This window comes from Struthio camelus, chromosome 5, assembly GCF_040807025.1.
Source record: "Struthio camelus isolate bStrCam1 chromosome 5, bStrCam1.hap1, whole genome shotgun sequence".
NCBI lineage: Eukaryota > Metazoa > Chordata > Aves > Struthioniformes > Struthionidae > Struthio > Struthio camelus.
The window spans coordinates 22437427-22464641 of record NC_090946.1 but is presented as its reverse complement, the minus strand read 5'-3'; the positions used below and the strand labels follow the sequence as shown (position 1 = coordinate 22464641).

Genomic DNA, 27215 nt, shown 5'->3' with positions numbered 1-27215 from the left:
ATCAAATTAATAAGAGGGAAGAGTATAAAGGTGAAATACACATATATGCAATGTTTGTATTTCATGCAGATGCAACATGAACGGTCCCATTATCCACTTTTTCAGTTCCCTACTCTGGACATACACCACACAGTGCGGCAGCATGAAGTTTTCAATAGAATCTGGTATGCAAGTGAAGCCTGAGCTCTAGGGTCAACAGATACATTTTCAAAGTCTGCACAACTCACTCATTAACCATAAGCATTATTTCCTAATAATGACAACCATGTTCTAGCCAAATATGCATGGTTAATCTAGGCAATCCATCTTCTCGGCTGGCATCTGTGCAGAAAAGCTGGTGCTTGCATAAGCTATTATGCACAGCCATAATCTGTTACTTTCTATATTTGTGCTAACAATTTCACCACTAATTTTTTTGGTGGTGAAACTTCTGTGCCGTTCTTAGAAAAGCCCACTCTCGGGCGGGAAGAATGCTTCAAAGAGCTCCTGTTTTAATTCTTGGACCCGGAAATCAAATCTATTACTTCCTAAAATTTCAAAACAGCTGCAGCTTCAGGAGGAAAAGAACTAAGACCAAATTGCTGCATTCCAAGTCTTTGCAGAGGCATATACGAAACTGACAAATGCGAAGACTAAATGTTAGTTATTCAGTGTTAAAACTTAAGGAAGTCTGGCTCTGTCCTAGTGACTCATTTGCCAGCAAGGAATTCTACATGTTAAGACTACTGAAATCAAAAGGATGAATATTTCCTGCAGGAAGAAAATGATTCTAGCTATGGCAATTTCCAACAGATGGAGAAATCAAATAAAACATTTGGCATTTGCTTGCAAGTGGCATCTTCTCTTTGCAAATGGCATATTTCTTTGCATCGTCTTATAACAGAAACGGACTTTCTAGGTGATCTTTGGAGAGCAGAGCTACATTCTGCTAAGAAGCGTACAAAATTTCCCTCCACAAAGTTACCGTTAAAGAGCAGAATGGGAACAAATCAGGGCTGTGCACATCTAATTGGAATCGACCTGGCCTTTCCCACTAGGCCAGTTAGTGCTCCCTTGTGTGGTTTTCTCCTTTTGCTCCTGTTCCATGTAAGACAAGGATTGATGATGGGTGATAACAACTCTGAACACTCTTTAGACCAATGGGGACACAGTTGTAAGGATGTGCTGTAAGCTGTGAAACAGCACGGGGAGTCCCTGTGAAAAGCCCAGCTTTACACGAAGGTTCCCATGAATCCTGGAATACTCAAAACTGTCTGCCAAGCCTCTTCCACTGGCATCAAGGGGCAAGCCAAATAATCAGTAAAAATACTTTACGGAGACACCACTAGTTGCATTTTTGTCTAAATACCTTTCTGTGTCCCACAGAGCACAGCCCCATTGTTAATAAAAATAAGTAAATCCCAGCATTCCCAGTTAAAACAAAAGTCCCCACATAGACTCTAAGCATACGAGTGGACCAGTTTTAGCTGGTCTGTCTGTTCTGACCAGGAGTATATTTAGACCTCAGTAAGAAACGGCTGTATTGTACATTTAAGAACAATAAACAACCAAGGAGAAAAAAATTGCTTCCACCGAAAATAAACCAAAAAGAGAGAGAATAAAAATATTTATTAACCTGGAAAAAAAAATCATCAAAAATAGAAATGTCCCCCAAAGCAATACATCAGAGAGCTCTGACCTAATTTGAGAATTTTTAAGTCAACTGGGATACTAGTAAGTAGCATGCCTGATGAATAAATATTCTGAGCCATGCTCTAAGACAACACAATCACTGCACAGATCAGAACTTGTTAGTCATGCCAACATGCTTTCTATTCAAATACCCAGGAAGTGCCACTTTTGGAGAAAACCTGCCCATTTCAGATGGAGTTGCTCACATCTGCAGAGCAATGTCCCAGAAAAAATGAATCCTAGTGAGAGCTGCTCTGCAGACGAAAGGCTAGCATTTAGGTATGAATAGCGTATTCTAGATGAGTCAAGTTTGCACTTATATTTTGCTCTTTATACACAAAGAGTTTATTCTTAAAGCATCACAGCAGTCTTGGCTCAAGCCATCTTAGCTTCAAAAGCTATACACTGAAGAAGAACTCCTAAGCAATTTCCTTCAGAAAAAGCTTTGTGAAGATTTTATGATTTCTTCCTTCCTACAGTTAATGTCTGATGAAAGATGCAACAGGAAGGAAGGAACAGATGCATGAATGCATATACACACAATCTATCTCCCAAATCACGCACGCCCTTAGAAAGAAAGAAAGAAACAAACAAACAAATAGCACATTTGAGAACAACGTATACCTCCGAGAAATGCTGCAAAATACACAGTTCTGTCATTTTCACGTCTGCAAGCAACACCATACGTTGTGAAAACAAGAATAGAGTTTAACTAACAGCAAAATTAAAACTAACATTCTAGTTTAAAAGTTGTTATTCCAGACTCTTCCTCAACCCTCAAGTATGTGATTTCCAGAGTAGTATAATGTCAAAATGTGAACAGATGGATATAAGCATTAACATTTGCCTTGTACTTCAATAGTAGTAGTGATGTGAAAGCCACATCCCTGATAGCTTGCAGAGCTCTTGGTTTTGGGGCCAAAAGAACTTCATTGCTGTTAAGGAGACAATATTACTGACTACTGCTTATTGTAGTAGTGAGTACTCTTCTCCCTTTCAGTGCCTAAACTGAAAGGGAGAAGAAACAGAGAGTCCCAATCTTTGCTTAGGATAAGGTTGAGAGTGAGAATAGGGGGAGTCATCGGCATATATAAAGCAAGCAACAACAATAAGGAGGCAGCTTTGGCTACTTACCCTTTTTCTGCATTGCTGTTCTAAGATCCTGTTTGTTCTGCTGTTGTTGGCCACTAGCCATTTTCTCTCCATCATCTTCATCATGGCTTGATTGTCCAACAGTGAGAATCTGCACTTGACTTCCTATCTTCTGAATATCCTCTTGAAAAGCAGCTGGGCCATCAATCCCTTCAGACAACAGCAAAAGACTTAGCTGTCGTTGGGTCAAGGAGTTACTGAGAAGAGAATCACTCGCAAAAAATATCTTTTCTAAGAAACAAAGCTCAGTGGCTCATATAAAATATTAGCAGTAAGAGAGAAGGGCAAGACATGTGTCTCCTTCAAGCCTTCGCACCTCTGTCAGCAGCATCTCCGTTTCTGCGAGACACCTTCGCTTCAGTGCGCTCTGAGGATACCAAGCAATCAGAACACACAAATTTTAGAATATAAAACTCTAAATATGATAGAGACTGTTCTGAGTTCCACATAGCAAAACAATCATAACAATGCTCATTAAAAATTTCCAGCAGATGCATTTTTAAACTGTTAACACTTGTGGACTTCTTCAACTTTCCTGGGTCTTTATTTTATAGTCTATTATTTCAGAGTTGTTCAGTTTGTCACTGAGACCCAAACAAGCAGCAGATTTCATCTCTCCTTCAGAGAGGAATCTATTTATGTAAGGCACTTGGTGCCATTCTTAGGCACATCATTCAGCACCTGGATGCCTTAAATGAGTGTTTAAACATGTGAATCAAGGTGCCAGTTGCTCATCTTTATGTGCCAATTTTAATAAGTGGAACTGCCTTATAATTCATTTGCACTAGAGAATCTCCAAGAGATCACAACCATAATCAACACGATCACAACCATGATTTCACTACTGCCCACCAAACACACAGGTCCATGCCCCAGAGACACTGAAAACTAAACAAAGTCACTGGAGAGATAAAGAAAATGGATGCAGCTTTCCCAAGGACACAACTGGTTCAGAAACAGATAAACCTAAGTCCGTCCCATACTATGCTGTATCCCCTAATACACAGGGATTGCCATTGCCAACCAACGCTTCAAAATTTCAGAAGCCTGGGAAACTCACATGTAGATCTAGCAATGTATACATAAGGAAGAACAGCAGGTTAACAAGCCTAAAAATGTCTGCTGAGTTAGTACATTGCCATACAGTTAAAAGATCACAGTAAACTATAAAAAGGATAATAAAAATTCCTTGGGTTCTGAACTCCACAGTCAGAAACAATTTACCTCCTTATTACTGTAAATCGCCTGTGAAGACGGAAAAATGAAAATACATGCTAATAACATTTTTTTTCTTCAGGATAGCAAATTAAAACATCAGATTGCAAATGCACTTCAACTCTTAGTTAAGATACAGTTGCTGATATGTATTACTACGTTGGTAATATAAAAATGCATTTCTGCACCAATATAAATGGTAATATTATCATTTATAGATATAGTAAATAATAAAAGCCTGTATACTGCTGGTGTTCTGAAATGCCTGTAAATCAGCAATCCGATGGAGCATTAACAAGCATTACAAAGAGCTAGTTCAATAACAGAATATGGTGTTCCTCACACCAAACAGAGCTGAGTAAATCCTGTTAGAGGGAGCTGTAAGGGGGAATGGGATTTTTTCAGACTGTGATCTGTAGCAGAAGTCTCTGAACATACCATTTCAACCCTCTGCTAGGAGCTGTCAACTTGCATCAAAATACAACTGAATTGTACATTTAGCTATACTTTTCCATACTGGCTGTCACTGCCACCGTGACGCGAAGCACAAATGGAAACACCCCCAGGAACAGCACTGTCTGTGCAACTACCTAATGAGGTGCAGCTCTACACTGCAGAAGTGTTTAAAAGCTTTCAGGTTAAAAGGAAAAGAGAGAGATGAATAAGAGATGTGACTGACATTTCACAAGTTCTAAGATGTCAAGGTCATAAGGAATTACTGACTCCTCTGCAGCACGCAGAACTTTATTTGGCTGTTTCTGCACCAACCCTGCACATTTGCTTTAGTTACAGTAATATTAACAAATAAACAATCTATCCATCCAATCTTGAAAGAACAAAGCCCTGGACTAACTGAAGTCCATGGGAATGTTTCTATCAACTTGGCAGGATGACAATTTCAGACAGGCACTTCATGTGAGGTGGAATGTACTGCAACCCCGTGATAATTGTTCCAGTGGTTAACTACCCTCCCTTTTAATGTATATGATTTATAGTCTGAACTAGCCTAGCTAGTTCCAGCTACTTGTTTATTTTTACACCTTTTTCAGTTCGTCAATAGACCTTCTATACTATCAGTTATCTTCTTTCAGAAGTCAGTCCTCATCAAAACACCTCTTAACCTTATCACTGATTAGTTAAACGAACTGAACTATTTATATCTCTGCATTTTTTCCCGGCCTTCAGATCCTCCGCCCTTCAAGTATTTCTGAATTCTTCAAAAGTTTGTAATATCCTCTTTGAAATTTGGAACATGAGTATTTCAGTAATGGCCTTTTATGCAATATAAGGCATAACAGAGAGCCCCTCTCCTTGACTGTCTGTCTTCAGTAGCCATTCTTTCCCAGGATACAGTCTGCCAAGCTGCAAGTGTGATCCACATGCTTTATTACTAAATATAAAACCTGTATCTAGTTTCATAATAATGTATTTTGTCTGGATTAATTCTAGTTTACTGGATACCCAGATTGCTATGGAAAAACAACGGGGTTATTCACAACTCCACAAATCTGTTTTTTTCTTCAGCAAGCTTTGCCAGCCTAGATTTAAATTCTCCTCAAATTATTATTGCTCAAAGGTACTGAAAAGCATTAGGCCCTTAACAGACAAGATCTCTTTGCAATTATTTACTACTTACATTTTTCTTAGATAAGTAATGTTCTAACTCATATAATGTGTTACACTGATGTTGCAGATACCATACTTTAATCTCATGCAGCCTAAATCAAATAAAATAAAACACAGGTCAAAATCAAACACCAGAAAAGTAAACAATGAAAGAGATAGACAAGCGAAATTTGACTTTCTATTTATCTTCCCTCACAGTACAGGAATAAGGATTTTCATCAGGTCATTTACTGTACTGAAAGGCAAGAAATGTCAACCTGAAAAAAGCAATCACTGCAAACAAGCAAGCAGCAACACTGACAGAAGCACTGACACAAGGAACTTAAGGGGCTCATGGTATCCAAAGATTGACATATATATTTTGGGAAATAAAAATATCCATAGCTGCAGTACGTTAGCAAGGACAAAATACACATTGAATTGGTATTATATCTGCAACACAGCAAATTATATGACAATGATTAGAATAGCATTTTTCCTAAAAGTGAGTTATTTCGAGATACGTGCTCCAGCTAAGGTGCACTAGAACAGACTGACAACTGCTCAGATCCAGTGTGATATTTTTAATAACTTTATCCACATTAACCATAATTTTTAAAATGTCTGCTTAAAGTTAGGTTCTTACCTTAATACTCTGAATTTCAAATGCGCTAAGCACCCATGAAGCAAGCAAGATGCTCACGCCTTGTGCATATCAAGCCCCTTATTAACTTTTGGGCATTCACAGTTACAAACATAACTTTGAGAACCCATATCAAAAAGACAAAACACCTTAGTTACTTCAAAGCAGACACAGATCTGCAGCAACACTGAATGCCTCCAACAGCATTTGACAGTCCAAGCTAATTGCACTGAGGCTGCTGTTTCTGACGCCTGTAGAACATCTGCGCTCACATCCTGTGCTGTCAGGAACATCACGTATTATTAGGCATTAGGACAAAGGTTACACTGGTAGGTCACATATTAGAGAAGAAAAATCAATTTCAGCATTCTGAAGAGCGCATCGTTGGTAAAGTGTATTATTATGAATGGTTCCACTGGTGACCCCACTTAAGGGAATGGAAGATGTAGCCAGAGAGAAAAAAAAAAAAAAGAAAAAACAAAAAGTAAACCTTTGCTGCATTATAATACTGTACAAAAACAGTGAAGATTCTTGATGCTGTAGATGGTTTGTGACAAATACACTGTTAGCTATTTAACATTTGTGTGTGTGAGCATGCACAAATCTGTCTATGTATCCATATGTAAAATGCAAGCAACACATACACTTCTCCGTGTGTGTGTGTATATATATATATATATATATATACACATATATATAAATATATATGGTCACGTGTGTGTGTGTGTGTGTATCTTTGCAAGCCACAGTTCAAAAACGATTTTACCAACCCCCACCTAATATCTGAAAGCACTTTCAAACCTGTGCAACTATGATGACTCCAGGTGGATCTCTCCCTACGCTCTCACTTTCTTTGCCTCACTGATTCCTTGTCCTTCCGCTCACCTACTGGAAGGATGGTTCACCATGCAATAAAAACAAACTAGCCATATCTACAGTTATAAGTTTCCTGGTTAAAGAACAGGGTCAAAAGAGGCAAAGAAGCTGAGCAGGCTGTGACAAAAAGAAAGTCTTTATTGCCAGTGTCATGGTTTTCTACTGATTTTCCCAAAAGTCAGGCAGAGATGAACTGATGAAAAAGCTCTTGCACACCTGCTAAGAAAATGAATTCTTTATATTATTCACTAGGCAACCGTGAATGAGGACAAGGAAGAAAGAGAAAGATTGAAACAACCCCCAGAACACCAGCTTCTCCAGTGAATATCTTCTGGCAAACTTTGACATGGTAATGTCTCAGATGAAACCCAGAGGTACAAAATGACAGAAATGAAAACAAAGAGATGACCAAAAATTGCAAATCTCTCTCATTTCCATCCTATAAATGAGTATTTATCAATGCCTGTATTCTGTTTGCACCTAAAATGTCCTAGACAGTGTTTATAAATAGACAGAACCTTGCTCTTAGAGGCTTGTAATCTAAACTACCATGCAGAATGTGGATAATCTGATTTTATCATCTAAATTCATTTAAATGCTAAGAAATTTAAAATACTTTAGGAGGATATGTATTGAACTTTGATCTCTCTCTCTCTCTCTCTCTCTTTGCTTTAAATGCCCACAGTGTCAACTATCTACACAAACATTCAAAAGATCCAGGACGGAAACAAGGGAAGGAGAAAAAGATATGGGATAAATAAAGAATAGGAGAGCGGCTACTAAAAGCCTTGGAAAAGGAATAAAATGGGAAAATGTTGCTGAATGTTCATGATGCATGATAAACAAATCTAAGCTTTCACGCATTTTATAGTACCACACCATGCCTGTTTAAAACTTCAGTTTCCAAAGGATGGGCGCGTCCATCAATGTGGGTGCAAGCACACGCAAAAATCACAAAGGTATTTGTTTATAGGGAAGGGGCACAATTAGAAATATAGGTAGAAAAGGACCTCTGGAGGTGATTTAGTCCAAACTTCTATCAGAAGAGGGACTACTGCTAACACCAGACTAGGTCACTAAGAGCAAGTATAGTTATACAGTGTTCTGATTCAACAACAAGCTCTGTGTTCCCCTTGATGAAAACAAGAAAACCATAGCAAGGTCTATACTTTCATAAATCTGTATCTTGCGGGAAGCCAAAATGACTTCCACACAAGAAATTTCATGGGTTGCCAAAGCATAGTCTGAAAGCGTTGTCAGATCGAGGTTTTTCTTGGCTAAAACTCATTTGTTTCTCCTTCTGCCCTTTCTCTGTAATGTGCAGGGAAACCAAGATATATCTACTGTGCATGAACTCTTCTTCTCCTGTCAGACGTGGAAGTGCTATGCTGAGAAATGATGCTTCTTGCCCAACAAATGGTGCTGCTTTCTTAGTTGGCCAGCATTAATGTAGTTGCTTGTTGCATATAACAATGGGACAGGATGCACAAATCAAAACAGACAGACAGGCGTGAAAGAGAGAAAAGAAACATGGAAGAAGCAAACCAAATCAAGAAATGAAATAGCCATCCTGGCAGAAAAAGTGCTGTGCGTCAGAGCAGCTCATTTTGCTTTCTGAATCTCATAAATGCAGTAGGGAATGTCCAACATACTATATAAATGTAACGCAACACATAAAAGAAAAATCACAGGAGAGGTATTATTTATTTGAACACTTAAACTTCCAGATTGCAGATTTAAGTGCCAACACCCTCATTTATATGGCCCATGGCAGTGAATGAACCAGTGCAGTTCAAAGCAGGGTTCTTCTCCTAGGACATATTTACATGCTATATGTGCTATATGCTCAGTTATAACAAAAACATTTTCACAGAATGATTCCTGAATTTTCCTATCAGATTTCACTTTGAATTAGCTCCTGGCTTTGCATGCTTTTTTTTAAAAGGTTATTTTTATCTTCCTGATCTGTGTCTGCCCAATTCCTTGTACATGCACCCTTCCAAAAAATAACTTTACCAGATATGTTTATTAATTTACTCACAAACCTACACTGGAAAAAAACCCCACACTAATATGCACCTGTAATCTTTAGGAATCTCAATTCTGAAAGAATAATTTAGCTTTTTGATATCTAAAGATTACAGATGCTATGATTTTGTGTTTGTAACACTAAGCAGAGTGCATGTTTTTCATAGGGTTGCTGTTGTAACTTTTTACTTGTCCGCGTTATTTTTCTGTTAGGACCATCTGGCAATGTTGTACACCAGGTTCAAAACCTTTCTACCATCATGAAAGTTACAAATCAAGCCAGAATTTGATCCACTGTCTCCACTGGAAAGGTAAGCATTGTACATATTCATTTGTTTCATTTTGTTTTTTCCAATATTCAGTATTACATCCAACAATAAACTAGGAAACCAAAGTTTTCAGAAATATCGGTTTAACCAGCTGAGCTACTACAAAATGTAAGCAATCTACTGCATTTGCGGTCTCCTTCCCACAAAAATGACGTATGTTTCTTTTTAAAAATAGGCATAGTATGTACTGGATAGCATCATTAAGAGTGAAACACCAGTAATAATCACAGATTTAGAAAGAGTTGCTAAGCACCATACTACCCACCACAGAATTACAAAATGCACTGACCCCTACCTTGAGAGGAACAATCACCTCTACATAAGCAATTAGCCATGTTCTTCTCTTGCCTTATGCCACGGTAACCTCATTAGACCTAGCGTTTCTCTCACATTTATTTGATCGTAGTTTCATCATTCTTGGAGCCACTTACACATCTAAGATTCAGAGCACTATCATTATACCACCGCTTCAAGAGCTATTCATGTATAATTCAAAGATTTTCACTCTGAATTAGCCCATTATCCATAAGATCAGATCTAAACGTTCTCTTTTCTTAAAGCACAAAGGGCTCAGCTATGCTCAGAAAGGTAACATTCACTATCGTTAAACAGAGAAGAAACTTTAACATGCTGTTTTAGCGCGTGAAGTGTATTCAGCCCTTTAGCAGCCATCCTGCTCGTTTACAGGACACGCAAAAGTTACAGCATGAAACAAATCTAGGTTGCTCAAATGTTAACAAGGGGAGAATTTTCCCCCCAAATAATCCACAAAACCAAGCAAAATCTTTTCTCAGTCATCTAATGGCAATGGAAGAGACTTCAAAGATTCAGGTAACTCTGCAATTCCCAAGCTTACAAGAAAACTTCACTATTTCCTTCCTGAGGCTAGAGGGCAGTCCATATGGGCAATAAAACTCATTGCAGATTGTGAGAAGCTTAAATTTCTTGCTCGCCCCTGTGAAAGCTTCTGGGACTACTACTTTGTCGAGGACTGGAAGCACGGACACAGCCGTCCACATCGTTTCCTTCAGCTTCTTCTGGTCACCAGACTGATCTCTAAATTTTCAGACCCAGAGCTTCTTCATACTGCTTTCAAATGACCATCTTCCCAGATTTCTTTTGTCAAAGGTACTGTGTAGATTCACTCTTCCCATGATACGCGTGAGGTGCAGAGGCTAACCTATCTGAGCAGTTTTTCTTCATGCTTTTGCTTTTCCCCACTCTCATCGCCCTTATACCAGCCTTTCCCAGATTTCTAAGTGCTACAGAGGACATGGTTCAGCTAAACACAGTGCATGAACATGGATGCAGCCAAACAAACGTAGCTCATGTTTATTATGAGCTTGGTCAGGCAAGAACCTGAGCAACTCCTGGTGACTGACTGTAGCTCCCAGTGGGAGTCAAAGAAAACTAGCACCTGACCAGCTCCTTCCAAGGTGACCTACAGTGTTCAGGTGAAAATTCAAACTGCAGGACTCTCTTTCCTTGCTACTAGTTTTGTAACAACTCAAAGAAAAGCAAAAAAATAAAACACGGCTGTCAGACCTGACTGAATCAGATCAAATAAAAAGAGTAACTCCTAGAAGAAAGGTTGGTATAGCAAAATAAGGGTAAGAATTTCATCAATACTATACACCTAAACATATATAAAATAAATTCAATAAATATGTCTGTACACTAGTTCTGAATCACTGGAATAAAACAGGTATAGACAGTTTGACAGTCCCCTTCCTTCTAGAATCCTGAAGACCTTTTTAAGCACAAAGCAAGTCTCACAACTTGAGTGAGATATCCTTCCCTACACTGTAGTCAGAGAGGGGACAACAACTAAACCAACTCCAAAGCTGAAAACAGAACCTCTAACTTCCACGATTTTGATCTAATAACCAATATTCTGTTCTTCCTCCAACAAAACCTGTTGTGCTACAAAAAAACTCAGTTCAAGAACTGAATCACTCTCACCTTCTACCAACAACAGAGAATATACACACAGCCAAGTGTGTCTGAAAAAATTCAAACTTAGAATAGTGCTCTGCTCACCTAGAGTATGGAAATATTATATACTCTTCCACAATTAACACCAAGAGCTATATAGAAGTGTGACGCTCAAAATAAGTATCTTTTCCCCTTACCTATAAAACATTTATCACCCATTTTCATTAGTTCGATCTGAACTTACTAGCAAATCCATTCAGCATTCCTATAAGACTGTTTTCTAAAGAATCATGCTTACTCTCAGAAGTAACTGAAAAACTGATACCATGAGTTTCACTAAAAGGTTCCCCTACCCCTTGCATTTTCTTCACTCCCATGTAACACAAGTTAGCTGTGCTTGCAGTGGACTCATCAGTAAAATCCCTCTGGAATTTCAAAGTCACACTTCATTTTTCTGTTTCATCCAATAATAAAATATTTTGCAGCTTTGCTAAGACGCAAGACTGAAATTACAAACCCCTGCAAATACTCCAGGTTTACAACACTATCAAAGGTAAACTAGAGAGAATTCCATGGATGAGATGAATGAACTGTTAAATAGTACTGTGTGGAAAAAGGAGATTAGCTGGATCAGAAGGTGCTGCTTCCATACTCTGAACATACTTTAACTGAAAGGGATTTTGGTTACTTTAAATTTGTTCCTAATCATCAATATAAACTCCAGAAGAGGTACTCCCAGATATTTTCAAAAGTTGCTTTAGTATAATTGATGAATGACGCCCCCAACCTAAGGGATCACAGATGTAAGCTGCAAATGATGGGCAATGCTGAAGGCCAAGGAAGATGACGCACAGCACAGCAGGAGAAACAAGAATTGCTACAGAAGCAGAAGCTTCTGTAGTTAACAAATTAACTTCCACCACATATAGCAGTATCAGGATGCCCAGGTGACCTGTGCAAGTCTCACTACCACCCTACAAAAAAAAGAGATTAGAATACCTAATTAGCAAAAGTTCCCTGCCTACATATTAAATGACTTTACTTTCACTTGCCTCAATTGGCTTCCATTAAAGTATGCTGACAGTTGTCTGTTGGGGATTTTTTCAGAAGCTGAAGAAAAATGTTATTGGCATGTAAGAAAAATACTAGTTTATTACCTGCTCTGAGATAATAAAAATCTGAGTAACTTCCCCTTCATAGTAAGCGCATGCTGCCCATGGAATAAGTCACCTACATAGCAAACAATTTCAAAGACAATCAGCCAGCAAATTCAGTTCCAGCATGCAAATGAAAACTGTTTGGTAGAACAGTATTTGCAGTCATACATTCATGCTATTATTTTTTCCTATGTGCAGTAAAACCCAAAAACTTCACCAGGCCTGGAGCTAGGACTTCATTCATGGAGTATTTCAGCATAGGAACTCAGAAAACTGCCTAGAAAATGTGTAAATTTATATGTATGCTGGTGTCATACAACATAGATTTGCCAAATCAAAACTGTAACTGACTAGAACAGTATTTAATGTTCTGTGCAAAATATAATACTTACACTGAGTGCCCGTACAGGGAAAACGGGCACTTGAGGAGCTGAAAGAGAGGCTCAGTATTAACAGTAACAGTAGCAGTAACAATGATGTATTATCCTGCAAAATGATCAGTTACAGCCTAAATCAGGTGTCTTTTTTCTTTTAAACTATAAGATGCACTTCCAAATAAAATGTGGTATCTGTACTTCTGTGCTGGAGCAGAATTACTTTCTGCATAAGTTCTGAAGCTTTCTGTTCACTTATCTTGCCAACAATTTTTACATTCAATTACCTTTAACTTTTATTTATTATTTTAAGCCAGATATTGGTACACTTTTTTTTTTTTTTTAATAAATAAATAAATTCATCTCAGGGCTACAATCTAAAGCCCCTCTGACCTAGATCTTCCTTTGTGGTTAAAAGGACTACAGACAGAGAAGTTGTAGATTCAGATCTCAAAAATTAAGCTGCAATATGGTTTAATGGCTTTTGATAAGGTAGGCTCAGGTCCTGCAAAATCCCTGTAGACAAGCCCCAGTACTCTGATCTCAATAATTACCTTTGTTAGTCATTATTACCGTTAAGCAGACTTGTCAAGGATATACACTATTTTCTTACTTAAGCAATAATGGAGAGATTGGTGGACATACACAGGACGAGAATGCAGTCCAGTCCAGGCAAAATAGTGTTACAGTGGCCTGATCCAACAAGCGTGGAAAGTCACTGGAAAGACATTGACTAATTTGATTAGTCATCTGGCATCAAATAAAAAGATATGTATGTCCTGCTACAAAAATCTGTGTGTGTGTGTGTCTGTGCGTGTGCGTGTCTGTGCGTGCGTGCATATAAAAAAATAACCAGCATACCTCTAAAGTAGTTCATGGAACAACTTCTTCCATCTGTTCTATGTAGTTCAGGTAGTAAAGCTAATAATGGCAATGTCATTTCTACTTATTCATTTGTCATTATAAATAGTACATTTTCTTTTGTCTACTCAGTTTTACCAAAGTCAATGCAGACAGCTTTTTATACAAACACCTCACCTGCACTGACCAGGTAGGATACAGTAACCATGAAGTAACAACTGGAAGAACACCACTGAGGATGATATATTGGTTTTGAAGCCATTACCAAAACTTCCAATTAACTTCTAATTTGTGCTAAGTTTAAACTTCAGTAACAGTTTGGACAGAAACGACTGCAATTTAAGGCTGTTCCTCCAAATTACATTACATGCAGACAGTCTAAAAAACACATTGGTGTAAGATGGCTCTCATTTCCTTCACACTCATGAAACACAGCTGTCTGTTGCATCAGTGTTTTTTTCCTCCTCTAGAATATAGAATATAAATAAACATGCTGTTTTGGAAAAGATTTGGTTTACAAATTTCAGCCCCCTTTCACTCCCAGGCTCTACATGCTGAGACAGGACCCAAGTCACCCACATTTTCCAGTCTCATAAAAATTTTAATCAATTCATTTTAGTCAATTTCCAGCTATCAGAAATTCACTGGTATTCAAAGAAATAAAAATAAATAAATAAATAAATAAATAAGTAAAATAGGAGCATTTTGCAGGCAATTCAACATTTGACATTTAACAGCATGCAGCTAACCTTTGTGTTTCCCTTTTTTCTCCTTTCTGGTGTTGCCAGTTTGACAGCTTGCAGCTGCTGCCTTGATTTTTTTAGTTGATTTCAGAGCTTGGGCGTCCACTACCACCTTTACATCTTCCTGTTCGGCCTCCTGCACTGCTTGAGAGATTCAGGGTACCCCCATCAAAAGAGAAAAACAAAGAGAGACAGAGAGAGAGAGAGAGAGAGATGAGAGACGAGAGAATGAATTGAGAACTCTGTGAAGGCACAAAGGAGTAAGCAGACATAGCAGAGTCTACAGTTTGCTTGGTATTTCAGATAATTCATGCAGAGAAGAGACTCGAACAAGCCAGAAATTGCAAAGCGATAGTCAAAAACTGAAGGTATTAGGTTAGATGGGATGCATTTCCTGACTTGTTTTCTCTTTCCAATAATGCATCACCTCCTATCTTTCAGGCCAAAAATAACACCAGAATATTAATGTGCTGCTGAGCTAGTGTAAGCAGCACATTTCCTCATACCAAAACTCTGTCAGACTGACCATCAAGAGTGGCAGCATGAAGACGGAATGACTTAATTTAGACTTTGCAGTGAATGTGCTTACACCTACATCCTAACCCCATAAGCAAAGATTCATCAGAACTTTTATTTTCAAAACATACATCTTATACAATTGTATATACCATGCTATGATTAGTAGAAGTGCTATGCATTTACGGAGAAATAAAAGCCCAGGCTGAATTTACAAACTGCTCTCATTTTGTAATGTCTGCAAATTAATTCATTCTTTTGAAATCTCAGCATAAGATACATTGCATGAACTGTGACCGTCAGCATAACATGCTAATTGTTTTCAAAGTAAAAAGAGGTTTTATCACTTTTTAAAAGCATTACATACTTTGAGCTCAATATTTGAAATCGAGGAAAGCAACACATAGAATAACTCATTCTTCCGGCCAGGGCAAGCCTTGAAGTGAAATAAAAATGAGTTTACAAAGGCATAAAAGCAATTACCTTTGTGAAATGCATACATAAGTCATCCAACTTCCCAGCTCCAGGCAAAACAACCTAGAGGTGGGCACTGAGGGATTTTGGCACCAGCTGCTCAGTCTCTGTTAATTGCTAAGCCCCCTAGCCTCACATGGTGACAGGGATTTATCACAGAGCAATACGATTCTGGCACTTGGGGCCTCCCATCATCCCCTTCTCTTTTACCAGAAACTAAAGTGTTTTCTTTAAAAGAAAAAATTATGTCCACTAAGGAACCTTCTTGGAAAGAACTGGTTGCTCATAAGATCACTTTAAAAAAATCCCTGCTCACCAAATCCTTCACCTACATGAACAGCCATAGGAACACCAATGTGATCCTCAGAGGAATAAGATGAAATGGATTTAGCCATGTCTCTGTGAAATGTAGCTTACAAACCCACAGCTACTCTCCCCTGGCACAGCAATCTATTATAAATAGCATTACTATTACTCAACTTCTATAGAGAACATGCATGAAATTGGCAGAAGTATGTGTGATCAGTGGCCCAAAGAAACGGCTTGTCATCGCCCGACTCCTCATTCCTCTGTCTTATTAAACACTAATCACAAGATTGCAGTCCCTTTGCTGAGCGTCAGAGAGCACTGTGGATAATGAATAAGACATAAACAAAGAAGTGAGTGCACAGAACCTCAGGGAAAATGGTACATAAAAGGCAGCATGGCAGCCTCTAACTAAGCAGGGCAAAAAGCCCCTGCCTGTGCTGTCTTTCAATAGGTGTATTTGCGAGCCCAGCAATCTGTCCTATATCCGTAGCTCAGTCTCCCTTTAATAATTAGGGTAAGTCCTTTTCCTTGTTTCAAAGATGAAATTCAGTTTATAAGTGAAATTCAGTACTTTTCAAATGACCTACATTCAACGATCAGTTAGCTCTCTAAAGCCTTTTAAATATGGCCATACTCATTCATTCAGATGAAACATCATTTACTTAGCCCAAAATAACGATTAATCAGGAAGGGATGAAACACTCTGACATTGTTAACTGAAAAATTAAAAACTTATCTTCACTATCTTGTCAGCCATCCTCTGATCTAATACGTAAAAGCCCAAAGTTTGATGAATTATTTTTGTCTCACAACTTTCGTCAAGAGATATCTGATTATAAGTACAGGAGTGGGACTTCCACAGGAGAGAGAAGGAATATTTCTGTTATTTTGATCTGAAAGGCTAAGGCAAGATTTCAGTCCAACGGCTGTTTTGAACATATACCGTCACTGCTGTGCCGGAGACAGGACTTTCAGACATAAGTGATGGAGACTGCAAATAAGATTTAAACCATACATACACAAAACTTACAGCTGGGTTCATGAAAGGAGTTAACATGGAACGCCCTGTTTCTAAAGGACGCTCTTCTGAGCCATAACATTTCATTTAAAGTACTACATCTAAAATAAACCCAAACCTAACCCAAAAATACTATCTCCCACACAAAAAACCCACCATTTTATTCTTAGCTATTAATTATTCAGACAACAGCAGATCTTGGCTAAGGCTCATCTACTCTCTAATACTTTCTTTGGTGACTGCAGGTATCAAAGAAATCGTGCAGTTTTACTACTGGCTGTACAAACTCAAGTCAGGAAAACATTAAGTTCCAGGGGACTCAGCTCTGCATTTAAGCACACAGGTACATCACTACTCTTCTGAGTGCTAACCTTGCTCAATACCTCGTGTATTAGAGCTAACCACTGCAGTGTGCTAGGAAGTGAAGTTTTTGCAGCACAGCATTTCCTGTCACACAGGGCCAATACTTTGATTTTTGCAGAGGATGGACAAAAGTCTATTTTCCAAAGTCTGTGGGCCTCCAAAAGAGAGCTCTGTGGACCTATGTTGCTCAGTGAGTCCAACAGCTTTAGCTGTGGTGCAAAACAGAAAATTCTGTATTCTCTTTCCAGTCCCCTGCTTTCTCCAACCCCGAATACCTGCAAGAAAAGAACTACCATTTCCATTAAGCTCCATATTCACTCTGCAGCCCGTGCGGAGCTTTAAACTTATCTATCCAACACCGCTTCTAGTTGGTTTTTGTGGAGATGAAGGGATAACTGAACAATTTGCAGAGGTGATGGTCATCACCCAGTATGTAGCCAGGGAATCACATATCCTTCCCTCTGTTCTTTACGACATCTTTGGATCACTAAGCAAATGCAAGAGCGCCTGTTTTTAGATCCACAGTCTGACAACACCTCTGCACAGATCTCTGTGCAGTCTTGTGTAAGAATTTCCCATCTCAGCAGGACGGGAACCTCAAGGCAAACTCAAATTTGCATTTTCCACAAACCTTATATAGCCCCATAAAGCAATGCACAGATCCCCAAAAGAAAGCCTGAATGAGGAAAATGAGTTAAACTGCCCTCCCCAGATAACATTTACAGATATAACAGTATGATTGTGTCCTTAGTTGAACAAAAAAGTTTAAAATAACGATGGTACTAGCATAGAACAAAAATGCATATACCTTAAATGCACTTACAGGGATGATTTTAAAGAATTTCAATCACCCAGATACACATTCATTTCACTACAAAAAAGGTTTAGGTAACTTTAAAAATCCCAACCGATAGTTACCATTAGGTAACCATTACCTTAACCATTAGGAGACTGCTTTCAAAATCTAGCCCAATATTCCATATACTCTTATCCAAATTATTCAAATTTTCACTTAAAAATTTTTTTTTCCTTTTCTGTTAGAATTACTTGTTTGTACTAGCATTTGCACTTAGGCAAGACAAAAATGCAAGCAGGATCCATCATGATGGAACAGAATTCCAAACAGCAAATAACGCTAGACTGTCAAACTTGATGTCTCTTTCTCCTTTGGTCTCATAAATCATAAGATAAATGGCACACTTCCAAATAATACAATGACACGATTTTAATTTTAGTGTTACTCATACATGTTCATTAAATCAAGTACTGACTACTAACTTCAACGTTGTAATATGTAACAATTACTTTTGAAGGAACAGAAAACAGAAAAGAGTGCTATATTATTTCAGGATCTTAACTAAAAAGAAAAGAACGACAACAAACAAGCAGTATATTAACATAGTAGTAGGTGAGCGTAGGAAGACTTATGAAAGCAGAACAAGGTAGTGTCCTGGCTTTCCCTTGCTTTGCCAACGTTCTAACTGCCGAAAGCGGGGAAAAGAAGTCTCCCTCAGAACGATTTGTGTGTTGAACAATATCGCATTTTACAGGATAGAGCTATAACTCACAAGCAAAGAAAAGGATGCAAGTTGTAAGAAAGTGAATAACTTGTGATGCAGACAGTGCAAAATCGAAAAAATACTGAAAGATAATTGTCTGAACGTATTCAAGTGAATAAAAATAGAAAGGATGTTTTTCTATCTGTCCCTCATGATCACAAATTCACGCAGGAAATTAATTTTAAAGCAGCATTCATAAAAAATGTAGTTTTTTTCATTTGCATACCATATTTCTTGATAGGAGTGCTTGCACACTCTTATGATCTTAGAGGAAAAAATAAGAAAAAAAAAATCTGTCAATCATAACTTACCAATCCCTATCACATAAAAAATGCCAAGCGCTAAAAGAAAAAATATTCTTGATCAGCACATTATGTGAAGAATGAAGGGAGGAAAAAAAATCACAAAAAAAAAATTTTTAAAAATGAATACATTAAAAAATTGTGCAGTCTGCCTGAAAAACACCTCAAGTAGAAAGAGGCTAAACCAGATGGATAAGTCATGTGTTACAAATCATTGGCTCAAGTGTATAAAGCAAATACTCACTCTACTTATCAATGTCCTCTCATAGTAAAAGTGAAAGCCTGAATGACTATCAAACAAAGAAAGCTAAACCAGGGGCATCTTAGGAAATTAGTGCAGTCAGCCTCTTCCTACTGTTGTTTGAGATGCTCTTGTGTTTCATCATAAAAACAGCTTGCTACCTTTCTTTGTAACATTTTTAGCATTAGTGAATATTAATGTTTATTTGGGCTGTCACTCATTATTACTTTATTTGATCAACTTCAGATTATGAGCTAGACCAGCCTTTTTGCAATCATCTAAAAGACACTGGATTCTCTTAGAAACATTCTTAGTAAGGTGAAGATGGGAAAATACTGTATTTATGATGAAATATTTTTACTAGCTTTGTATAGAAGACCTAAAAAAAGGACATATTGAGGATAAAAATAGTTAAATACAAAGGTCTAAATTAGGATAAGGGTTGTGGTATGTTAGATACTATTTAATCACATATGAAGACTTGATTTCTGCTTCAAAATGCTTAGAATCAAAAATATTATTCCTGCAACTAGTAATTTACCAAGAGATTCCAGATCCCTTAAAGAAATTCATATTGACAGTAAATTCACTGTGGCTCCTTGCAGGTTATGTATCTAACATTGATTTGTTGACCAGGCTGATTTTACAAAGGTGAAAATACTCATAAATGAAACTGAACGTGAGTGGGCTGCAAAAAACCAAAAAAGTATACACAATAATTTGGAGCTGCTTAAGTACAGTATCAAAACCTCATAGTTACAAGGGGACTTCCTCAGAAGGAACAAAGGAATGAATGAAACAGATCTCCCTTCACCCCCAGGCATCTGTTGTCTGACTGCAGAGTTGGGAAGAAATGGGAACACGTGAAATGGAGAGTTGATAACAATGAATCAGACTCCTTAGGAAAGACAATTGATAATGAAAGCTAAAGTTATCTGTGGAAAAATCTATAGCAGAAAGATTAAGGACACAGTAAGGAGTAACAAAACTGAGTCAAGGCCCTGAGTGCACCAATAGGCCTTAATGGCCCTGACCAGCCTCACCTGGGACCTCCAACCCAGCCCCTGCACATGGGCCCAGGGATCCAATTAAGCTCAGCCCAGGGCCTGCAGCCCCTTCCTGACCTACACTGTAGGTGGGTCTGACTCCAGGCCCGACTCCTGAATGCTCTCAGCCCTACGCTCACCTCCTGGATGGAGAACCCCATATATATGTTGTAGCTGTGTCTCCAGCCCTGCCTCCTTTTGCTCATGACTGGAGCCCTAGCAGGACCCTGGCCCTGGTTCACCACTTGCTGTGTCTGGGGCTGTCGATGGACCCTGTTACCAGCCTCTGGCTCTGCCTGCGGCATCCAGCTCTGTGGGACAGCACCCTGTTGGTGAGGGCACTGCCTGTGCTGGGGTTGTCCTCAGCTCCCAGCTCACTTCCCCTTTGGGAGCAGCTGGCCCGCTGCTCTGCAACATTGAGATTGTCAGAGGACCAAAAATAATGGCTACCTGTGAAATGGTAACTTTAAGCAAATATGTTTATGTGCAATATTAAAGCAAAGAAAAAGGAGATTTTCAAACTATTATCAGCAATTGCTTTCAAACCTTCTCCTCAAATCTTCTAGTACCAAGATGCTCCAAAAGACCCCTAAAATACTTACTACTTGCTGTTGTGTTTGTTATCAGGTTAGTTTTTTTCTTTTATAAATGCACTAGCACAATACAGACTGTTGATAAATCAAAATGTTTTAAAGCATGAAGGCAAAGGGATCGTGGCTGAAAGGGAGATCTCAGACTATATGCTTATTTGAAGCACAGTACTTTACCCACATGATATTGAAAGGTCAGGCAGCATTCCAAGAATTAAGAATACAGTCTTATGCACAGAACATACTTTTCGCTGTCTTAAAAAAAAATACATAAACACCTTCTCCTTTCACAGTCAGGAAACAGGGATGCAAGAAAGTGTTTTGATGAACATGCACAAGTATTTTTAAAATGCATGGTTAACTGATGTCCATCTTGTAAGCTGATAGCTTGATACTCATCAGAAAACTCTCATCACTCATGGTAAAAGAGCAGAATGACCTGTCAAATATAACAATTCAGAGCTATGACTTGTCATCAGAAATCTGCACAACGCAACCATTTTATCTAGATGTGCTGCCAAATGTCAAACAGGAAAGTAATTTTGCTTTTTTACACATGGTTAATCCAAAACTCTACACTGGAAGTTGCCATGAAAATTATTTTGAGAGTCTCTATTTCAAAACATTTCTAATTCCAAGCTTTTAAGAAAAGCCACATCTGCAACAAAGTATGGAAATATTAATGAACGCTTATCTGGCACTTGTTCAAATCTTTGCCTTACTCAGTCCTGTGAAAAGAGAATCTCTCCCCAGTGGAAATGTACCATTTTCAGAGAAATACAATTACTCTTCTTCCCTATAAAAATGCACTTTCATAATTTACATTAAACGTAATTAAATAATGTAATTAAATTGTTGCGGTAACTAGTTTATCTCTGCATGTTACTTAGCTCCAGGAATGCCGAGTATATATTTGCAATCCTGACTGAACAGAACCGTGCTCATTGCAGAATCTTGCCATCTCAATTCAGGCTAAGATGTTTGTTCAAGTTCACAAGAAGTTTCACAAAATAAGGGGTGTAGAGATATGTGAAAACAAACCAGCAGATGTGACTGAGGTATTATATAATGGCAAACAGAATTTAATAAACATTTTAAACAAACAGGCTGCAATGACACCTAAGAGAAAATAAACAAGAACAAAAGACAGAGAAGACCAAAGCAATTTGTAAAGTGGTCTCTTCTACACAGAAGGGTCAAATTTATTCATGCGAATAAATGACTTCAATATTTTCTTTTATATATAATATAAACTTAATGGAAATACAAAATGTTGCTATGGGTTCTTATTCAGCTATTTATAATAATGAAATAGAGATGAATTTGTATTTGGTGCCGCAAGAGAAACAGGCATTATTTGTGATAGTTACAACTGGAGCCAAACCTGACGGAAGTTAAAGGAAAGATGCCTATTGCTTGAAATAGCAGCCAGACAGTTCAGGGTCTAGACTATATGTGTAGTCCCAAAAGTATATTACTACTTTCATTTCAGCCTAAAAAAGAACACTTCATTCATCATTTTATATAAACACTTTACCTCCCTATATTCAGCTTTGCCCCAGACTTACGTTAGAATGTTGCATGGAACCATTTCTCCTACTAGTATGCTTGTGGCTCCTGCGTGCATGGGTTATAAAACAAGAGATTCTGTTCATATTTAATATCTCTTTAATCCTTTCCAAATAATTAAAGCAGTTCCCTGCATGCTTGATCCTACCTGATATGCAGACACTGAAAGGCAAGTGCTGGGAAATATATTCACTGGAGTGGCTAACTGGCATAACCACTGGCTAATACTCCAGCTCAAACTAGCCACTCTTATGGACTGGAGTGCCAAGGCTTCATTTTATCTCAGGTTGGCCTGTTCGACCTGATTCATGTCCGTTCCCACAGATAACTTCAAGACTTTAGTGTTATTAATTAATTAGTCAATACACTAGTAACCAAAAGGTAAAAAAAAAAAACAAAACAAACCTCTTACTTCTGCATGCAAGTAACTCACAAGCTACAGGATTTGAAAACTTTGGCCTGTAACATAAGCAGGAGCTGAGAAGAAATCATCTGTCTGGGGAATTTGGCACAGTGAGTTACGCAGTGCTGATCCATTTCCTCAGCGGCAGGGCACCTATCTCCCTAAAAGCCTGAAGGCACCTAGAGGAATTAATATTAAAACTTGACAGGGAACAGAGAAACCATCTCATCCTACCATGTCAGCTCTCTGCTTTGAAGGTATCTAGGAAAAAATAGGGTGCTGCTGGTGACTCTCTTCCTTACTTTGTGAAGACAGGCCTTTAGCAGAGCAATCCATTCACTCTTTTATTATGTTAATAAAATGAAAATCTAAAAGAGCCCCGTGACTGCTCCGTTTCATACAGATAGCTAAACTGATCCCAGCATCTTCAATCCTAGTCAAGAGAAACATAGGAAAGCTACATTTGTATTATCCTCTTTGTGAGCTGCCTCAGCGGAGCTCAGTCACAGCCCTTAATTAACATCCTTCCATCCTATTGCATCTTAGATTTATTCTCTTCCCTGCAGCTTCAAACTGGATAAAACAGAATACACCTGCAAAGGGAGGACTAACAGCAATCACCCTGCAACTCCCTGCAGAGATTCAAGAGCAGCTAAGGGCTCCTTTATATTGAAAAAAATATATGATCAGCTTAACCAACAAAATATGCTGTTCCACTATATCTATCTACAAACAGCTCCCCAGGTTGATGTTCTTCTATTCCAGGACAAAAGTGACTTTGACTTTTTTACTCTACTGTCTGATAATTATTCTGGAATAAAATCAGTTTTTATTCCAGAATAGAGTTGCCCATCAGGGAACCATTTCAGCATAGATAACTGCATTAGAGTAAATGATGGCAGTGTATGAAAGACAATTTCCCAGCGCAGAAAGCCTACTATCTGAGAACTGCAACCACTGACCTATTTTGCTTAAAGTACTATGGCGATATTTCCACATGGGCATCCAGTTATTCACTGAAATCAATAAGAATCTGTGCTACACAGAAATTATATACGGAAAAAAATGGAAGTGGATGATAGGTGGAAAGAAGTGGTCTTTTTGTAGCATTTGCAACATAGGAATTGATTTCACAAACATGCTCATCCAAGCAATGTAGTTCATTCACTAGACTGTCAGCTCCCATCAAAGAGTCATTCTTAACTTAAAATCAGCATGCCTGTAACAGAAACAAATGAACGGAAAAGAGCAGAATAGTTCTTTAGAAGCAGCCCAGCTGTCTCATGCATCCGACACTCCTACATACAAATGTTTTCATTGAAGGGAGAAAAAAGCACAAACCTTGAAGCTGAATACCATAGTTTAAAATCGCCATCAACCTAAATACGTACCATGAGAACACTGTATCCTGAGACACTAAGCACATTCCCAGAGAAGACCACACCAAAAAAGGACACTTCTGAAGCTCCTATAGTTAAAGAGTAATGTTCCTAACGGAGGATTTTACAAAGCAATAAAACACTTTACTAGGTAACTAAATTCTCCTAAGTTGGCTTTTGGTAACTGCATAGTTTATTACAACGACAGCTGTCCCCAAAAGATCAACGAACTCTGCGTTGACTACAAGAAACATTACTGTATCTTTTGCTTCTCTGAAAGCTAGTGAAATACTGAATGGGTTTGAGAGGAAAAAATCAAAACAAAACTGATTTAAGAGAAGAAATAAGCTAGTATTCTAGTAATTAGTGTGATATAACATGATATGAAGGGTCAAATTTTGTCTTTAAGAGCACAGTTAATCTCACTTATGTCATAAAGTCCGCTATAGTGCAAACCTGCAAAATTTAGCTCATTTAGTGTACATGAGAAATTTGCTACCATTTATGGTAGATAACATCTGGTTTCCCTGATCTGTGGAAATTAAAACCTTGTTGTTCAACTGACAGTACAGAAGAGTTAGTATACAACGGCACCTTTGTACAGAAGGGATCATTTCTTAGACTATAGCTCTGTACCTGTGATAAGCTATTTTGAACATAAGCAGAAGAGAAACAATTTCTGTTTTCTCTGATTTAAAAAAAATAAATCCTGTAATTCTATGCTAAATCACCTTCTTATGCCAGCCTGGAAAGAAATTTAGTTTCAGCTTACAAATTTTGTTTCCCCTGACTCTAAGAAGGTATTAAAAAGAGATAAATATACCTAATGGTTTTGATAACAGTTACTAGAAAAGTGTTATTAAAATAATACTAACAGAAAAAAATATTCTTCCTCTGAAATCATTATGGTAGTCTAACTGCTTGAAGAAGTAAGATAAAAAGGTCGATTATTAATAAAATCTTAACAATTAACCAATACAATTCCCAGTTTGTAAAAACGAACTCTATAAGAGTAAATATACCAAAATAACCCACCATTTGCAAGTGGAGGTAGAGACTCTAAAACCTGCATTTCTCACAGCATCGTTAGTCCAGCAAAAACCTACCATAACCTCGTTAAAAGATGTGACCACCTCCTATTGAAAATGAAATGACAAGGCAGATGAAAAGTACAGCACGTGCAGTGTTCAGAGATCTGAACTGAATGATGAATGAACATTGAAAGGTTTTCGCCTTTTTTTTTTCCCCCAAGACTACAGATACTGTTTGTTTTTTTTTTTTTCCCCCAAGAGTTAAATTCAGAAGGGCATCTTAGATTTTGTTTTTTAGACATTAAACCTTAAGGTACTCTGCCACCTAGTAGAATTTCTAACCTGAAAATTGTCTCTGCACTCCCTACACTTGTAGTTTTCAGCTCACGTCCCACATACCTCTAAATACTCAAGGAAAGTAAGCCTTTTGCTGTTAAGGGGTACAACTCCCCTATGAATCAATTTCAACTTAAGGATCTGCAAAACAAGAAAGGTGGGAAATTATTGTTCCCTAAAACTCATGGAGGTGTTAGCAGCCTGGAATAAGATCCACAAGAGACAGAATATTGAGCAAAGGTTACTCAAGCTTCCCTCTAGGAAATTCTGAGGAAAAGCATGCACCTACTCTCATCAGGGGTCTACAAGCATGGGCCATGAGCACGGAACTAAATAGAAACTGGTTTCCTTGGGATTAAGTTCTGATGATAGAATTCTTTGGAATCTACCAATATATAAATGGTTTTACAATTTTTTAACCCAAGGCCACAATACCTAAAGTTTCTCTGTCCATTCTGGATTCTATACGCTCTAATAAAATAACGAAGACCACATTGTACAAGCTCGGAACGTTCTTCTCTACCTAGTCACCTATTTTAATGAAACTTGCAGAAATGCAAGTATTTCAAAGTATCTTTGAAATTGTTACACCCAAACTTAGCTGAAAGTAGTTAACAAGTTCCAAATTTATCATCGAGGACTGACAGGTTTAAGCACAGGTGTGCACACACAGAGACATTCACAAAGCAGAACAGCATAAGCCTCACTTTATTAGGAACCAAAGCTGAAGACACTTAAATATTCCCTGCAAAAGTGACAACCTACCCGCTCTCCCACAGCACTGAAATGGCAGCTAGTTACCTTGGTTTCTGCCTTTGAGACCAGCCCTAGGAGTTCTGATGTTTCACCCCCAAATATAAATTAAGTAATCAATTATTTACTAAAAATGACTTTGTTCTCATAGCATACATTGAACATTGAGAGCATCACACTTGCAATAAATGCACATGCAATAGGTTATAGTCATATACCATGATATATGGTGCTGCTGTTGCTGTTGAGATACGATTCAACCAATGGCGCTTGTTCTTCCGAATGTTTCATTCTGCGCGTTCTTGTGCGACTGTCCACATTGGACTGAACCATTAATGGCTCTTGACGCTTTTTTTTCTGCTTCTGTTCTAGCAATGCTCGCTGAGGGAAATGCAAAGAAAAGTATTTGTTACTGGACTCTGAACAGCAGCAATCTCTGGTGAAACAGAACGGATAGCTTTACACCTTCTACAGTTTTTCCAGTGGCGAGAACATGCAAGTGGGATACCGGGTATCACGTTATACAAAAAATTCAAAAAAAAATAATCCACTACTAAAACACCTGCTGAAAATATCAAATAATTAAAACAGACATTTCTGAGCAGTCTACCAGCTGTCAGAGCTCACTTGGAAATAACCCTTGTGAAAACAACAGTGTGAGGGCACTGGCTGTGAAGCAATGGGAGGGTGAGCAAAGGCACAAAGGTGCCAATTTAAGTTTTTGTAGATCAGGAGCA

At 38.1% G+C, this 27215-nt stretch overlaps 1 protein-coding gene across 18 annotated transcripts in view; it reads right to left on the bottom strand.

Moving 5' to 3' along the window:
- The window catches only part of TUB (TUB bipartite transcription factor), a 157555-nt gene that overhangs the window by 12608 nt on the left and 117732 nt on the right, over positions 1 to 27215 (bottom strand). For 8 of the 18 annotated variants that reach the window (XM_068944977.1, XM_068944980.1, XM_009684717.2 and 5 more), the window contains 2 exons: positions 26697 to 26859; positions 2806 to 2973 (listed from right to left, as the gene is read on the bottom strand). In XM_068944977.1, the coding sequence (XP_068801078.1) occupies positions 2806 to 2973; positions 26697 to 26859 (331 nt within the window). Of the gene's footprint in view, positions 1 to 2805; positions 2974 to 14595; positions 14734 to 26696; positions 26860 to 27215 lie in introns of all 18 variants that reach the window. The other 10 variants (XM_009684711.2, XM_009684715.2, XM_009684713.2 and 7 more) reach the window with 2 other exon arrangements.